The 18,113-nt window shown below is 42.9% G+C and overlaps 1 protein-coding gene across 6 annotated transcripts in view; it reads right to left on the reverse strand.

Annotated features, from left to right (window-relative positions):
* LOC137416475 (glycogen synthase kinase-3 beta) overlaps positions 1 to 18,113 on the reverse strand; it is a 172,198-nt gene that overhangs the window by 17,527 nt on the left and 136,558 nt on the right. For all 6 annotated transcript variants that reach the window (XM_068102081.2, XM_068102080.2, XM_068102082.2 and 3 more), the window contains one exon: positions 8,470 to 8,550. In XM_068102081.2, coding sequence (XP_067958182.1) covers positions 8,470 to 8,550 — 81 coding nt within the window. The remainder of the gene's footprint in view (positions 1 to 8,469; positions 8,551 to 18,113) is intronic.

Consider the following 18,113-nt stretch of genomic DNA (forward strand, 5'->3'; position numbering starts at 1 on the left):
ATTAACACCGATAAAATCTTCCAAGGGACGCACGATAGGTATACACACGTAAGATAAATACTGTTTCGACAAAAATACAATTGTGAACAATTACTTAACTTTGAGCGTGCGTGAAGGTCGGGACAGCTTCGTAAAACCGTGACTTCCCCGCAAGATCTCACGAGATCTTTGAGGGTTTCCGGGGTCTTTGGGGTATTTAAAGGTCTTCGGGGTCTTTTAGAGTCTTTGAGGTCTTTTGGGTCCTCCAGGTCTTTGTGGTATTTGGGGTATTTAAGGGTCTTCAGGTTATTTTGGGTCTTCGGGGTATTCAGGATCTTTTGAGTCCTCCAGGTCTTTTGGGTCTTAATAGTCTCTTGGTTCTTCAGGGTCTTTGGTGTCTTCTGGGTCTTTGGGATCTTAGAAGTCTTTAAAGGTCTTGGGGGTCTTCAAAGGTCTAAAAGGCCTCAGCAGTCTAAATGGTCGAAAGGTACATTCCAATAGTACATCATTTATAGACGTACGTAATTAATAGCCAGGATGCAACCGACGTTCAAACAGTACGTAACTAGAATGGCACTCAGTAGAGAGCATACCCTCCGCCAGGCCGAACAGTTTACGTTTTGTATCCCACTGATAGAACGGATCTGGATTCAGACCTAAACCAAAATCAAAATCAAAATCTTGTCACCTAACCAACTCATCCCCCAAGTTTAGTCATAACTCGTCCAAAACTTTTTGAAACATCATGTGATTTATCGCTTTTCGTCCGATCTGTCAATGGTGAAGAATCACTTCAAAAAAAATCTGATCCGGATCCGGATTCGAATCTTCACCAAGATTGAATCAAGTCCCCCTTATCACAAACACAACCTCTCAACCAAGTTTTGTCCGAATCCATCCACAACTTTTTGAGATATCCTGCTAGATCAATTCTGCGACTCACTGGGACTGACACAATCTGTCAATTTCCCGACCCGGATCTCAGTCAACGGAGCATCTTCTCTTCTGGATTTGGTTATGACAAACTTCCCTGAAAATGTCTGCTGCTCTTCTTCTGCTCCAATCGGCTCATCTGATCATGTGCTTGTCAAAGTGGACATCTCTCTGACCATTCTCAGAGAGCCTCCTCAGCGTCGACGAGTCTGGCATTTCACTCAGGCCAACTGGCACGGTCTTCAAGCAGCCATCAATCATCTGGACTGGTCTCCCATCTCTACCGCCTCTGACATCAACTCATCCTGGGAATTCTTTCAAAGTAAATTGCTCTCTCTCATGCACAGATTTATCCCATCTCGTCTTCAGTTGTCATACCCTTCCTCCCGTCCATGGTACACGGAATCTTGTGGTGAGGCTGTTGCCCTGAAACAACTTGCTTTCGTCTCCTGGAAAGCAAATCCAACGGAAGGAAATCTCATTTCCTTTCACAAAGCCCGAAACAAGTGTGTGTCCACCCTCAGGAGAGCCAGGAAACAATATCTCACCATTCTCAAGACCGAACTCTCTTGTCTGTCTCCCTCTTCCAAATCCTGGTGGCGTCTGGTCAAATCTGTTTCTGGTGTTTGTTCCCCCTCCATCCCCTCCCTCACCTCAAACGGCTTAACGGCTGACTCCGCACGTGAAAAAGCTGAATGCCTCAACTGTGTTTGCCTCTAAATCTTGTGCCCCAAACCCATCCCTCTCTGTACCCACCATACCCAGTCGTACCCAGCTGCTCCTGGACTCTGTGTCCTTTCCTCCTGACAAGGTGGAAAAGTTTCTGTCAACCCTCGACTCTGATTCTGCAACTGGTCCTGACGGCATCAGCCCACGGGTCCTAAAATCATGTTCTTCCGCTCTTTCACTCCCTCTTTCTGTTCTCTTCACCCTCTCTTTTGCTCAAGGTCATCTGCCATCTGCTTGGAAATCAGCCAACATCACCGCTTTGCACAAAAAAGGTGCAAAAACAGATCCCAGCAACGACAGACCAATCAGCCTTCTCCCAATTATCAGCAAAGTCATGGAATCCATCATTGTTTCAGATATGAAATCTTTCCTCTTCTCCAATGGCTTGATCTCTGATCATCAATTTGGTTTCAGACCTGGTCACTCTACTCTGGACATGCTGCTTCTGCTTTCTCAACAATGGATGGAGGTCCTCAACGCCAAACAGGAAATTAGAGCTGTCTCCCTTGACATTTCACGTGCCTTCGATACGGTCTGGCACCCTGCTCTGCTCACCAAACTCTCCTCCTTTGGTATCCATGGAAATCTCCACGCATGGCTGGCGGACTTCCTCTCTGGTCGTAGTCAACGTGTGGCCCTGAATGGGTTTCTTTCATCTCCTCTTCCTGTTCAGGCTGGAGTTCCCCAAGGTAGTGTTCTGGGCCCTGTGCTTTTTCTGGTCTTCATCAATGATCTCTCTGACTCTCTTGAAAATCCTCTCTATCTCTTTGCTGACGACTCTACTCTCTGTCGCTCCATTCCTCATCCCTCAGATCGGCAGTCTGCAGCCTCCTCACTCTCTGCAGACCTGGACAAAATCACAGACTGGGCAAACAAATGGAACATGTCTTTCAATCCTGAGAAATCTCACACTCTTACAATGTCTCTCCGAAAAGACCGACTGGAAAACCCTCCCATCCACTTTCTGAATAATCCTCTCCAAGAAATTCTGTCACTCAAGCTTTTGGGTCTCACTATTTGCCATGATCTTTCCTGGGAAAACCACATTTCAAATCTGGCCTCCAAAGCCAGTCGCCGACTGGGCATCCTCCGTCGTGTGAAGTCCTTCCTTGGCACACCTGAGCTCCTCACCACATACAAGGCTTTCATCCGCAGCTCTATGGAACACTGCTCTCCCCTCTGGTCTGGTGCTCCTGCCTCACACCTAGCCCGTCTTCACGCTGTTGAAACCAAAGCGTTCAGAATCATTGGAATCTCCCGCGATGAAGCTAACTCCAAGGGCCTTTCACTCACTCACCGCAGGCAGGTTGGTGGTCTTTCCGTCTTCTACCGACTCCTCTCTGGCCTTGCCCCCCCAGCCCTCTCTGGGCTCTGTCCCCCAAATATTCCTGCAGGTCGCACAAGATCTGCCTGCAACCCTCTTATGGTTAAACTGACAAAATCAAGACTTTCTGCTCACCTTCACTCCTTCATTCCTCTTTTTCTTTCCCGCCTCTGGAACAAACTCCCTCACTCTCTTCAATCCCACTCTACCCTCCAGGTCTTTAAAACAGCTGTTCACCACCATCTCTTATCCTCCCCCATCCAAAACCTTGATCTTTTCTACCCCCGCTAATTTCGGTCCCCATGTGTTTTATACCTCTCCCCCCCCCCCCCCCTCCCCTTCCCACGCCTCCTGCCCCCAAGCCCTCTCCCTCCCACACTTCTCCCTGCTCTCAAATGTTGTGGTTGTGTGCTTCCCCTTCTCTCCCCATCTTGGCTTCCACTCCCTCTTTTGTATATTTTGTTTGTCTGGTTGATTTGTTTGTGAAATAAATGTTAGCTCTTTCACGAGCCTCGATTCAGTATACAAAAAAAAAAAAAAAAAAAAAAAAAAAGTGTTTTTGGCCCGATCTCTCAATGGTGAAGAATCATTTTAAAAAATTATACAATCCGGATCCAGATCCAGATCTTCACCAAAATCTAATCATTTCGTCCTTGTCACGTACACGACCTGTCTGCCAAACTTCGTCCAAATCTGTCCACAACTTTTTGAGATAACTTGTTCACAAACAGACAAACAACCAGACACCAGACAGACAGGGGTGAAAACATAACCTCCATCCACCTTCGGTGGTGGACGTAATTAATAGACATAGTCACAAGGCTAAAGGGATGGATGGCTTCATGGACGGATGGATGGCTTCACGGACGGACGCGGTGGTGGACGTAATTAATAGACATAGTCACAAGGCTAAAGGGATGGATGGCTTCATGGACGGATGGATGGCTTCACCAACTTTTCTTTTTCGGTTTTATAATTTCAATACATCGATAGATACAGACAGGCAGATTGACTGAATAGTTTTTAACTTCCTATAAATGTGCAAACCAATGACGAAGCAGATATACCACGTGCGCATCAAAAATTAATATAACTATATATTGCATGAAAAACATTCATTTTAAGCCTCCTCATGCACTGTCTGGATGCAAGAGCTCTGAAATGAGGTATCATTATGCATTGGATGTGCTGTGGTTATGACGTTTATCCCGTTCATACACAATTGGGTAACTTGCATGCATATATAAATATATATATATAAATATAAAGTCTTTCTTTATACAGTATATCTATATAAAGCCTGGTGTTGGCTTAGCGGTTAGGGTGGCGGTTTTGGATCCTAGGATCCTGGGTTCAAATCCCGGTCGATCGCTGAATTAACGCCAGGGGGGGTTGACTCAGCCTGTCATCCTTCCGAGGTCGGCAAATTGAGTACCAGCTTGCTGGGACACACACAGTGTGTACACCGATTTAGAATCGGTAAACGATATCCCTGCGCATCGAAAGAGCGTGACCAAGGGTTGGCATCAGGAAGGGCATCTGGTCATAAAAACATTGCCTCAAACAGGGAACCATGATTGTCATGGGGCCCGCAAGGCTAACCCCCGCTCTAGCGGGGAAAATTGCCTTAAAACGATCATTCATTCATTCATTCATATATATCTGTATATATATCTGTATATATATCTGTATATATATCTGTATATATATATCTGTATATATATCTGTCTATATATCTGTATATATATATATATATATATATATATATACATATATATATATATATATATATATATATATATATATATATATATATATATATATATATATATATATATATATATATATACACACATATATAAATATATACAATCATGTGAAAAAGTAAGTACACCCCATGTAAAGTTTTGACTTTTTCAACATATTTCAGCATACAGCTATTTGATCTTCATTTCAACAATATTGATAGATAAAGGTGATATAATATAAGAAATATCATGAAACATTTATATTTTGTAGTCCATTGTATAATTTAAATAAACATAAATGCAAATTTCACATGTGGAAAAAGTAAGTACACCTCTGCATTTATCACTACTTCAAATACCTAAAATTAGAATCAGGTGCACCAGCTCAGGTGCAAATGATTAGAACATCGTCAGAGAGGATCTTGGAGGAACCTGTCTTATTTAAACCTCAGACATTTAGTTTGGTTTGCTCTTTGTTGTTGAAGTGTGGGGCGTCACCATGCCTAGATCAAAAGAGCTCTCTGAGGCCTTCAGAAAGAAGGTTGTCGATGCCTATGAGTCTGGGAAGGGATTTAAAAAGATCTCCAAACAATTTGAAATCAATCATTCGACTGTCAGGAAGATCATCTACAAGTGGAGAAGATTCCAAACAACTGCCAACTTGTTCAGGCCAGGCCGCCCCAGCAAGTTCAGCCCGAGAGCAGACCGCAAGATGCTGAAAGCAGTCTCGAAGAACCCCAGAATGTCATCACGGGACCTACAGGTAGCTCTTGCCACTGTTGATGTCAAAGTGCATGAGTCTACCATTAGAAAGAGACTGCACAAATTTGATCTACATGGGAGGTGTGCCAGGATGAAACCTTTGCTGTCCAGAAAGAACATCAGGGCAAGACTAAAGTTTGCCAATGAACACCGAGGCAAAGACCAGCACTTCTGGAACAATGTGCTCTGGACAGATGAGTCAAAGGTAGAGCTATTTGGCCACAGTCCCAGAAGACATGTTTGGCGAAAACCAAAGACAGCATTTGACCACAAGAACCTGATACCAACTGTAAAGCATGGTGGTGGAAATATTATGGTTTGGGGCAGCTTTGCTGAATCAGGGCCTGGAGCTCACCATCATGGAATCCACTATGAATTCTTCATTGTACCAGAGGGTGCTTGAGGATAATGTGAGGCCATCTGTCGGAAAGATGAAGGTCAACCGAAGGTAGACCTTGCAACATGACAATGACCCTAGCTTAAACATACCAGTAAATCTACCAAGGGATGGCTGAAAAGAAAGAAATGGAGGGTTCTGGAATGGCCAAGTCAAAGCCCGGATCTAAATCCCAATGAGATGTTGTGGGGGGATTTGAAACGAGCTGTGCATGCAAGAAACCCCTCAAATAATAAAGTTGGAAGGAGGATTGACGAGAAGAGGAAGAAGTTCAAGGAGTGGTAGAAGGCGAAGGGTACGGGGGCAGAAGAGGCAGAGCATGAAAGTTATAAGGCATCCAAGAATGCTGCAAAGAATGAGGTAGCAAAGGCGCAGGAGGCATGTAGGAAAATGTTCGGGGAACGCTTGGATTCGGAAGAGGGTCAGAGATCGGTATTCAGGATTGCAAAGCAGATAGCGAAGGAGAGGTGCGATGTGATGGGGTTGAGTTGCTTCAAAGATGAAGTCGGACAAATCGTTGTGGATGCAGATGGAATTAAAGAAAGATGGAAGACAGATATGGAAATGCTGTTGAATGCAGAGAATGAATGGGCGGCACATCGAGAGTAACCCAGTTTTAGGACCGGCAGAGAAGATAACTGAGAAGGAAGTTGAGGAAGCGATAAAAGCAACGAAGAGTAGAAAAGCGGGAGAGCCGACGGAAGTTGTGGGAGATATGTTGAAGGCAGCAGGAAGTTGGGGTGTGAAGAGAATGACAGAGATCTGTAATCTGGTGGTGAAAGAAGGCCGCATTCCAGTGGATTAGGAACTGAGTACCCTCATCCCTCCATACAAGGAGAAAGGTGACCCTCTGGACTGTGGCTCGTATGGAGCGATAAATTTATTAGAGCACGGAATGAAGGTATTGGAAAGAGTGTTGGAGAGGAGGATAAGGAAGAAAGTAAAGATCGACAAAATGCAGTTTGGAGTTATGCCAGGAAAGGGAACGACAGACGCGTTTTTATTGTAAGGCAGTTGCAGGAGAAGTTCATCGAGAAGAGGAAGAAGTTGTTTCTTGGGTTTTTGATCTGGAGAAAGCATTCGATAGGGTTCCACATGTGGTAGTGACATGGGCATTGAGGAAGTTAGGAGTGGAGGAATAGTTGATCAGAGTAGTGATAGCAATGTACGAGAGAGCACGCACAGCTGTAAGGACGAAGGACGGAAACAGTGGTGAGTTTGAGGTGAAGGTGTGATTGCATCAGGGGTCGGTACAAAGTCCACTACTATTTGTAGCTGTGATGGAGGTGCTGGCTCGGAACGTAAAGGAGGGTTTGCTGTGGGAGTTGTTGTGTGAAGATGATCTGGTGTTGATTGGAGAGAGTATGGATGGACTAAAGGAGAAGCTGAACAAGTGGAAGGAATGTATCGAGTCAAAAGGTCTGAAGGCGAACATCGGAAAGACGAAGGTAATGGCAAGTGGTAAAGCATGTGGTGAGGTGGAAAGAACTGGGAAGTGGCCGTCTGCCGTGTTCAGGAAGGGTGTTGGAGTGAACTCCATTCAATGTACAATGTGCGCTGAGTGGGTTCATCAAAAATGTAGTGGTCTGAGAGGGTCATTAACCAGTGGGGCAGTTCCATTCAAGTGTAAGGTGTGCACAGAGGGAGCTGCAGATGGAGGAAATGTTGAGTTGGATCTTGGAGAGGGCGTGAAGCTGGAAGGTGTGAAAACATTTTGCTACCTCGGAGACATGCTGAATGGAGAAGGTGGATCAGACTCGGCAACGGTTCCTCGAGTGAGATGTGCATGGAAGACGTTTCAGGAACTGAGTGGCGTGCTGACGAGGTAGGGAGTGTTGAAGCTGAAGGGAAAGGTGTATGCTGCATGTGTGAGAAGTGTTATGATTTATGGGAGCGAGACATGGGTAATGAACGTAGAGCAGCAACGAAGGCTGGAAAGGGTGGAAATGCGAATGGTTCGGTGGATGTGTGGAGTATCGTTGAGAGAGAGGAAGACAAATGATGAACTGCGAAAGATGATGGGAATAGATCCTGTGATGGATGCTGTGAAGAGAAACAGGTTGAGATGGTTTGGTCATGTGTTGAGGAAGGATGAAAGTGACTGGTTGAGAAGAGTGATGGAAATGAATGTATAAGGAAGTAGAAGACTTGGAAGACTGAGAAAAACTTGGCTAAAGGTGGTGGAAGAAGAAATTCGGGCAAGGGGGTTAACAAGGGGAGATGTAGAAAAAGGGGCAAAATTGAGAAGATTGTCATGGGGCCCGCAAGGCTAACCCCTGCTCCAGCAGGGAAAATTGCCTTAAAATGCCTGTTGTTGTGTTAGGAAATTAAAATTTAGCAAAATAAATACTTGTCAAAAGTCATACAGAAATTGTTTTATACCCAGCCTTATACATATATGCCCGAGCCAAGACAATGGGGAAAAAAGGATCAGCTTCAAGATGTGTGAATGAAGGAAGGGGTGTTGAGATAAAGAAAGAAAGAAAAGCGCACATTAGAAAATATGATGCAGAAGCATAAACTGGTAAAGCATGCAGCAAACAGAGAAAACAGGAGGTTGACAGGGGGATAAAAAGGCGTATTTATATATATCTTGCCTGTGGATGTGTTGGAGGCTGCTTGGGTTCGAGCATGAGGAGGAGATAGTATTGAGTTGAGCGATGGGTTTATGGACAATTCTGCCAAAAATGGTATGGGGACAGGGAGAAAAAAAAAAAAAAAAACACAAGCGACAGGTTAGTCAATTCAGATTCAGCTTGTAATTTTGTTGACAGCACTGTTTGAACCAAAGAAGCAAAAAAAGGGAAGAATATGTGGAAATAAGACAAGAGAATAGGATGAAATATTGAAATGAAAAAAAAAAGCGAAAAATAAGATAAAGGGATAGCATATGAGAAGTAACGAGCACCAGTTTTACAAATATAATATGGACTACATTACTTCCTACACTCCTTTTCGGTTCACTCATCAATAAAGTTTTCAGACTTTTCACTTAAATCAAACTATTCTTGTGGAGGTTCATGTCTTCTGTATCACCAAATCACAACACTATTGCACCAAATTAATCAATGTCCAACTCGACATTTCCGCTGCTTTTGATACTTAAGACTCTTGGCTGAGTTAATCTTCTCACCTTTTTGGAATTCTGTGACCCAAACCTCTTGCTTCTCATCTTACCTATCTTCAAAAGAATATTAGCAGATGCTGAAGTAGGAAGGTGTGCAGCTCATGAAAAGAGCCCTGCTCCAGCACAGAATCCCATGGCACCTCTCTCTCCCCCAAAACAGATTTATCAGCCAGGTCAGAAGAAAGTGGCAACCATTTTTGACTGAAGGGGGTGTTGCAGGGGGGGGGGGCGGGGGCGGGGGGATGACCCTTGGCTAAATACTGACATTTATGAGAAGTTCACTTGAATTGGATGAAGAGAGGAAGTACAGACTGGAGCAGAAGCATTTTGAGATCGTTTTGGAACTGTTGAATGACTTTGCTGGAATAAATGCAAAACTTGAGGCTCAATCTTTGCTGTGTTATATTTTGTGATCACATGTAATAGTGTAGCTTGGTAGTGGGTGGTGTGAAATAATTACATTAAACTTCATCCATGCACATTATTACTGTTGTAGCCGATGATGTGGATTAAACTTGTTACTGTGCATGAGATTGGCTTGGTAATAGAAAGTGTAAAACCTTGTCGCAATACACTCACCAGTTGGTGTGGATTTAACTCCCTCTACTGCTTAGAAAACTGGCCCAGAACGTATCTATTTACCCATAGAAAATAGACTACCTCCATACATGTTATATGGACACAGTGTTACATGCAGTTCCTTTTCTGTTTTGTACTTGTATCTTTGCATTGTTTACAGTAAGACAGCATTTGTAAATGTGAATCGTTTATGAAGACATCTTCAACTGCACATGTTGTGAAATCTATTTATTGTTATTTACCAAATATACAGCACCGAAAGTTGTGGGCAAGTTTCATCGAAATTGTGTGTAGTTTCAAAGAAGAGAGCACATACCTATTTTGGGGAGTCAACACAATCTTTGTTAGTGCAATCAAAGAGAGCACATGCTCCACCCTCCGTAATCCCCATTAATGAGTGCAGACTTGAATGCGGTCAATAGAAAGTTGTTAGGCATTAGATCTGCAGCTTGTGGCCAAGTTTCATCAACACCGTGTGCTTGGTTCAAGCGATAATGACTGAAGTGTTTACGTACTGACTCACTCACTGACTGACTGACTGACTGACTTCCCTACCTACGGACACTGCTCGGTCGCATAAACTCACCGGACTATATTCCTGGTGAGATTAAAATAACGGTTGTTCATGTTTGTGTACTCCTTCCGTGAACATTTATATCCTTAGCCCATCTTCCGCTTTGCAGTCAGCTGTCCAAGCCGTAACTTTCTTACCATTTGAGTTTTGTCATCAAATTTCAACAAAGCCTTGTTATGAGAATATGGGAAAAACAAATGAATAATTTGCTCAAAAGGTCAAAATCACATAAAATCGTCAATTTTCATCCAATTGACCTGAAATTTTAAGAATTTGCATATTGCATCATTGGTTCACGAATCAAAAGCGATAAGCCAATTGTTGTTTTTTTAAATCAAAAGGTCAAAGGTCAAGGTTATGCACCATATCAATGTGTCAGTCACATCAATATATCAGTGACCATATTTGAGTGCAACCTGTGCTCTGTCAAGGTCAAAAGGTCAAAGGTCAAAGTCATAAAATCATAAATTTCCATCCGATTGCCTTGAAATTTGAGCAGGGTTTGCATATTCGGTCACTGAAGCCTATTGTTTTTGAGCTTAAAAGGTCAAGGTCACCTAAACTCGTCAAATTTTTTGTGGATATTTTTAGCTGTTTTCGTCATGTGTGGCATAGGGAAGAAGTCCAAAGACAAAGCGGACAAGCGTTGCATTTTCAGATGCTTCCTAGGTTTCTATTGCTTCCAGAAGTCTTGCTGTATATAATTTTGTGTGCTCCTTCTGTGTCTGTCACGCCATGTTCTAACATCTAAAGGGTTCCTGCTGTCGTCAAATAATAAAAAGTCGAATAACAAAAATAGTAACGTTGGAAGCGCTGCATTAAGCTCCAAGTCATGCATGAAAGCTTTTTATGATTAAAATGGACACGACGTTTTACAACTTTGAAATGTTTGCTACATTTAAATCAATATAAATGAGCTTTTCAACGGTACAATTTTTATTAATCTATGACAGCAGGAATGCTTTATAAAAAAACGTGACTCACCCTTTTAAATAGATGCTACATTTTCAATATCCCTGATATCACAATTGAGGTTTGGAATGATTTTGCCTGAGAGAAATTTTAAATCCTGGGCAAACAGTGATCTTTTTGGATTGTGATCTTTACAAGACTGTCAATTGATGCAGCAATTTCTACGGCATCGCCCGTAAGGCACATCCGTCTGTAACAGTGTTTGTCTGTCCGTATGTACGTGTGTATGTCCCTCACAAAGGTACACCAATCAGAGATAAGGATTTGGCCATTTTGATTTCTATGCCGTTCCGGCCGAACATATCATGAAACCTGATAATTATCATGATCTCTCCCCCCACCTCCCCCAGACATTCAAGATTTTGCTTGGCTGTCGATACAGTATGCTGATACTGACACTGTGTATGCTGGTGTATTTGGTGTGTCTTTATGACGTTTTCTTTGATGTATATCTCGACTGTACCATGGCGATTATGATATATCATAATCGCCATGCTCTACCTTTACGTTTTTCTTTCAGTGTGAAACACTGACAAAACGATTGTTAAAATGATTGTTAAAAGCATGTGAAGTTTGGGGGTGTGAAGTGATATTTTTTCAGTGATTCTACCAAGGGTGGGGGAGTCAGTGCAGATTTCTCTAGTAGAGTGATGGATATGAATCAAGGGTTGGAGGGTGGAGTATGCGAGCGGGGCTTGGGTTTATGAATATATGGGGATCTCGACATGGTCATAGTGTATGCGGTCGGGCAGCAGGGTGCTAAATAAAAGTGGAGCGGGGGAGATTCACGGCGGTTCTTGAGAAATAAATTTGGGTTTTTTTTAGAAGAGAGGCTGAGGATGTGGTTGGAGGGTTGGGGTTGTGGAAGTCTATTTTTTATGACTTCCATCAAGTCGTTAAAAGTAGTCTTCGGGTGGGCAAGTTATCTCTGGCATTGGGTAAAATTGGGTTTTTATGTTGCCACCACAGCAGGAATGATTTTAACACTGAATCAAATAATCCAAATGAATGATTCATAATTAAATGAAACCTTATAGTTATTTGGGTTTTGAACAAAAGTTAGTCTGCATTCAAGAAGGGAGAGTAGAAAATACTAAAACCCGATCCCAAATAACGACCACGTGTACAGCTCTTTCCCCCAGACATATGTCCTTTAACTGATAATCCCCTCCTCTGTTTTATTAATGCAATTCCTTTTTACAAACTGCATCTAAACAAGTCTATACTTTTTCTGATAACAAATATGTCCATATATTCTATATGATAATTCCTTGGGATTTACTGGTCAAATAGCGGGTGCTTGTATGGGAATGGGGTCGTGCTGTCTGCACCGATGGAGACCTCTCACCTGGACAGGGAGCCAGGTGCCTTCGGCCATAAAATGCACATGCAGATTGCATTTTATACTGAGATAAGACAGCACAAGAGAAAATTACAGAATCTAGCTCGTTGGAGTTTTAAAATACATATATATCTTCATATACCCAACTAATAATTAATCTTTGGCTGGTTTTAAATCATATAAATCGCTATGCCGTCGATTTGGGTGATTTACTAAGCCATTTATCACATAGAAAACTCTTATATGACAATTGGGAAATAAATACCTGTAATTGATGCAGTAGTAAATTAAATAAGGACTTTCTTATTTAATAGCATGTAACTTTGAAGTTTGAACATGAATCTTGGTTGATTGTAGTTATATCACTACTTATTAAGTTATCATGTTACTATATGTGTGAGTTTGCAAAATAATATGATAACCCTTACTGGTTAACCAGCAAAATGCTCAAATCCTGTGAACAATAATGTTAAAAGATGAATGAATTACAGACATGTGCTTGCAAAACTCGTACAGGTGGTTCTAAAGTAATGAGCGAATAATGAGTAAAGATATTACTTGCGATGTGTACAAATAAAGTTTTGAAAAATGCAGTGTATTGAGATATGGAAAATGAAGCTTGACCTTCCTATGTCCCTCGAGTCTTCAAGCATAATCAAAGAGTTCGGGCTCCACGTAGTCTGATGTGGACAATAAGAAAAATAGATGTCCCTCATTAAAAAAAACAAAAAAAACATATGCAGGTCTTATATTTTTCTCTTGGTCCCCGATCTCTCCACCCCTCCCCGCCCCCCCTTCCCCACTCACTCCACACTTGACCAATCACACTGCATCCCTCCATCCTTGCATCCCTCCCACTCCATACTTCACTCGACCAATCACATTGCTCTCTCCCCCCACCTCACTCCATACTCAACCAATCCCACTGCTCTCCTCTCCAACCCCCCACCTAACTCTATACTCGACCAATCCCACTGCTCTCCCCCCTCCTCACTCCATATACGACCAATCCCATCTTTGCTCCTCCCACTACTTGCCCCTCCCAATTTTATTTATTTTGTTTCCAGCCAGTATAAACGGACTTGCTTTGACTACAGAATTCAGGATTTTGCTTGGCTGTCGATACAGTATGCTGATACTGACACTGTGTATGCTGGTGTATTTGGTGTGTCTTTATGACGTTTTCTTTGATGTATATCTCGACTGTACCAGGTGAAATCCTCCGGGTATTACACTCTGTAGAAATCTTGATTGGTGGGGACATTGGATTTTTAAAATAATTAATTTAATTATTTGAAATCTACAGCAGAGCAGCATGGAGTGGTCAATGGAAGGGAAAGGCTGAAGGTGTTGTGCACGAATGCCAAGAGTTTGAATGTAAAGATGTAGGAACTGGAAGGTGGGATGGATTGAAAGGGGTATCACATTGCTGTAAGTGAAACGTTGTTTAGTGAGCAATCGATCTGGAGGAGGGGAATTTAAGGTTACAGAATCTTGTTTCTCACAGTCTGAGAGTCCTTTTGGTGCTTTTTTGCAAACTCCAAGCGGGCTTTCATGTGTCTTTCACTGAGGAGAGGCTTCCGTCTCACCACTCTGCCATAAAGCCCAGATCGGTGGAGTGTTGCAGTGATGGTTGTCCTTCTGGAAGTTTCTCCCATCTCCACACAGGATCTCTGGAGCTAAGCCAAAGTGACCATCGGGTTCTTGGTCACCTCTCTTACCAAGGCCCTTCTTCCCCGATTGCTCAGTTTGGCCGGGCGGCCAGCTCAAGGAAGAGTCCTCATTGTTCCAAACTTCTTCCATTTAAGAATTATGGAGGCCACTGTGCTCTTGGGAACCTTCAATGCAGCAGAAATTTTTTTGTAGGCTTCCCCAGATCTGTGCCTCGACACAATCCTGTCTCTGAGCTCTGCAGGCAGTTGCTTCGACCTCATGGGTTGGTTTTTGCTCTGATATGCATTGTCAGCTGTGAGACCTTCTATAGACAGGTGTGTGCCTTTCGAAATCATGTCCAATCAATTGAATTTACCACAGGTGGACTCCAATCAAGGTGTAGAAACATCTGAAAGATGATCAAGAGAAATGGGAGGCACCTGAGCTAAATTTCAAGTGTCATAGCAAAGGGTATGAATACTTATGTCAATGTGATATTTCAGTTTTTTCTTTTTTATAAATTTGCAAAACTTTCTAAAATCCTGTTTTCTCTTTGTCATTATGGGGTATTGAGTGTAGATTGATGAGGGAAAAAATGAATTTAAACGATTTCAGCATAAGGCTGCAACATAACAAAATGTGAAAAAAGTGAAGGGGTCTGAATACTTTCTGAATGCACTGTATGTACCAGCATAGCCAATGCTCTGCTCACATCAATCACAGCTGCTTCAAAACAAGCATCGCTGTGCATCTCAATCTCTATTGATGGCACTAAATACTGCACACATTTCTATCTAACAAGCCTGGAGAGCCCAGTCAAAACTAAATTGGATTTGAAAGTCAACCCCACTGTGAAAATATTCCATGAAAATACATTCGCGGGTTAAAAACAGTCGGGCATCACATGCGCATGCAAGCAAATTTCAAGAAATGTAATTTTTTTTACAGTGAAAAATCCTCTGAATATGGCTCGTAAGATTGCCAAAAATAATTATCAAAAACTTATGTCAATGTACATACTACCAGGTTTGCCTACTTCCTTTGCATGTGAGCATAGCAGGACATCATAATCAACATTAATCTAGTTTAAAATTCCACATCCCATGGATCCGGTTTCTACATTTTTCTCACCTGCTGTACATAATTATCTCATTTTATTATTGTGCGCAAGTTCCAAGCTCCCAAGCGCAAGACCAATGCTGGAGATGCGTCGACTACCAAGAGGAAGAAGAAGATGATGAGCCTGAGCCAGAAAGTGAAGCTGCTCGACCGGCTTTTGAGAGGAGAGAGTGCGGCCTCTGTTGGCAGGCATTACGGCATCAACGAATCCACCGTTCGCTACATATGGAAGAAGATGGCGATTCGTGAGAAAGTTTCAGCGAGCGCTGTATCGAGTACGAAGGTGGTCACCTATGTCCGGAATGTCCACATGGAAAGGATGGAGAAGACTCTCAGAATATGGATTGAGGACAACACACAGAAGAGGGACTTCATGCTGAAAACCATGATGCTGAACCGTTCCCTAAACCCACTCACCGAGGAGGAGTTGGAGGCTATTCCAAAGATTTCCGAGGAGGAGGTGGGCACTGATGAGGAAGAAGTGCCGAGGTCTAACCTCACAGTCCAGTTCCTGGGCGAGGTGCTGCAGGACATGCGGGCGATTGCCGACAGGGTGCAAGACACTGACCCAGTCATGGAGAAGTACCTCAAGTTGAAGAGGGGCTTGGATAATGTGCTGCTCCCATACAAAGAGCTACATCAAAATGCTTGGCAATCTGTCAGGCAGCTCCCCATTACTCATTTCTTCAGCCCTGCTCCCTCCTCCTCAAGACCATCAACACCCTCTCCTGCCTTCCTGTCAGCATCCTCACCAGCATTCTCACCACCATCCTCACCTTCTCCCACCTCCACTGGCTCTCCCTTAGTGCATGATTTTGCTGCACCATCATTTGGGCCGTCCTCAAAGTTCGAGGAATGAATGGGATTTTAATTAATCACCATCATCATCATCATCATCATCATCATCTGAAAGTTGCGTGTGTTTGTAAAATAAAAATTTTAAACGGGACATTATGTTGTGTTTTTTTTACTTTCACGGTACGGGATGGTAAAGCTGGTTAAGCACTTTTAATAAATTGTAAGTGCATTTCTTCAATAAATTGGAAATGGGACCTGGTGTCGTTTTTTTATTTTTTTATTTGTAAGCATTTTTTGTGAAACTAATCATGTGCATTTGCGGTCGAAAACATTTAAAACTTCAAAAATTTTCCTCTGAATCAGGAACTGCCGGGAACCTATACCGTATCCCCGTTTTCATTGAAACAATACCTTCGCATACATTCGCAGGATTTTCATCGACCTTCTAAAATTATCGTCGACATTCGTGGGATTTTCATCGACCTTCGTGGATTTTCGTCAACATTCGCGGGTTTTGTCTCGCCATTTCCAGGACTTTCATCGACCTTCGCGGATTATCGTCGACATTCTCGGGATATGCCTCACCATTCACAGATTTTGCCTCACCATTCACAGATTTTGCCTCACCATTCACAGATTTTGCCTCACCATTCACAGATTTTGCCTCACCATTCACAGATTTTGCCTCTCCATTCACAGATTTTGCCTCACCATTCACAGATTTTGCCTCAATATTCACGGTTTGTTTCTCTCCATTCGCAGATTTTTCGCGACTCGGGAACCTATTCCCCCTTTTCCCATTGAAACAATGCCCCGCTATCCGCGGTTTCGCCATTCGCGGATTTTCCAGGAACGTATCCCCCATGAATAGCAGGGTCCCACAGTACTTTTAAAAATTTTTAATGCTTACATTATTTGCTAACTGTTATCCATACCCAGGCCATACTATCATCTTCAACTAAAGTATCAAACAAACCCGGCTACGCTGATGTTAGACTTTCGGTCTTGTTTTTTGAATGAATGGATATACACTGAACAAAATTATAAACGCAACATCCGACATTTTGAAATAATTTATGAACGTTACAGTAAAATATCACCTATATTTTTCTGGATGTACAAAAGGTTGATGAGTCTTGAATTTGAGTGCATGAGGGTGTTTAAACGTTTTCAATGTTGTGGCACTCCCGTTATGAGATATTGCTCCCACCAGACAGGTGTGGCATGCACTGTCGCGTTTCAAAGAGCGTGAGCATTACTCAGACACTCCTTGTACTGGGGACAATAAAAGGCCACCCAAAAATGACAAGATTTGTCAGACGTCACAATGCCACAATTCATGAGGGAGCGTGCCATTGGCATGCTGAATGCTGGGATGTCCGTCAGAGCTGTTGCTGCACAGTGCAATGTGCATTTCTCCACCATCAACCGCTTGCGGCGCCGTTTCAGACAGTTTGGCAAGACAGCCAATCAACCACATGCCCGCAGACCACGTGTTGCCACACCAGCTCAGGATCGGTACATCCGGCTCCTCCACCTGTGTGATCGTCTGCGACCAGCGACAGACAGCACAAGAGACGGTTGGTTTGAATAACCGATGAATCACAGGACAGACCGTACGAAATCGTCTCAGAGAAATCAATCTCCACGCCAGTCGTCCTCACCAGGGTCTTGACCTGACAGATGTTCGCCGTCGGAACCGACTACCGTGGGCGAACGCACATTTTCGATGGCCCTTGGCATGCTGGAGAAGAGTCCTCTTCACGGACGAATCCGTAACGGATTTATCAATAGAACCGTAACGTTCATAAATTCTTTCAAAATGTCGGATGTTGTGTTTATAATTTTGTTCAGTATAAATATGTGGGTGATGTTACCTTTGGAATTAAAACTGACATTACAACTGTGAAGTGTATCACCAAGAGGAAACATATGAATTGAGAAAAAGTTGACTCGATAATAATGGTTGAGGGACACTAACAGATATGGGGAAAGGTTTGGAGTAAAGATCAGTGATGGAAATAGTTTGTGTACAATCATTTAAATAATATCTGAGCCATGCTTTAGCTGGTCCTGG

The sequence above is a fragment of the Myxine glutinosa genome, chromosome 1 (assembly GCF_964187855.1).
Source record: "Myxine glutinosa chromosome 1, kmMyxGlut1.1, whole genome shotgun sequence".
NCBI lineage: Eukaryota > Metazoa > Chordata > Myxini > Myxiniformes > Myxinidae > Myxine > Myxine glutinosa.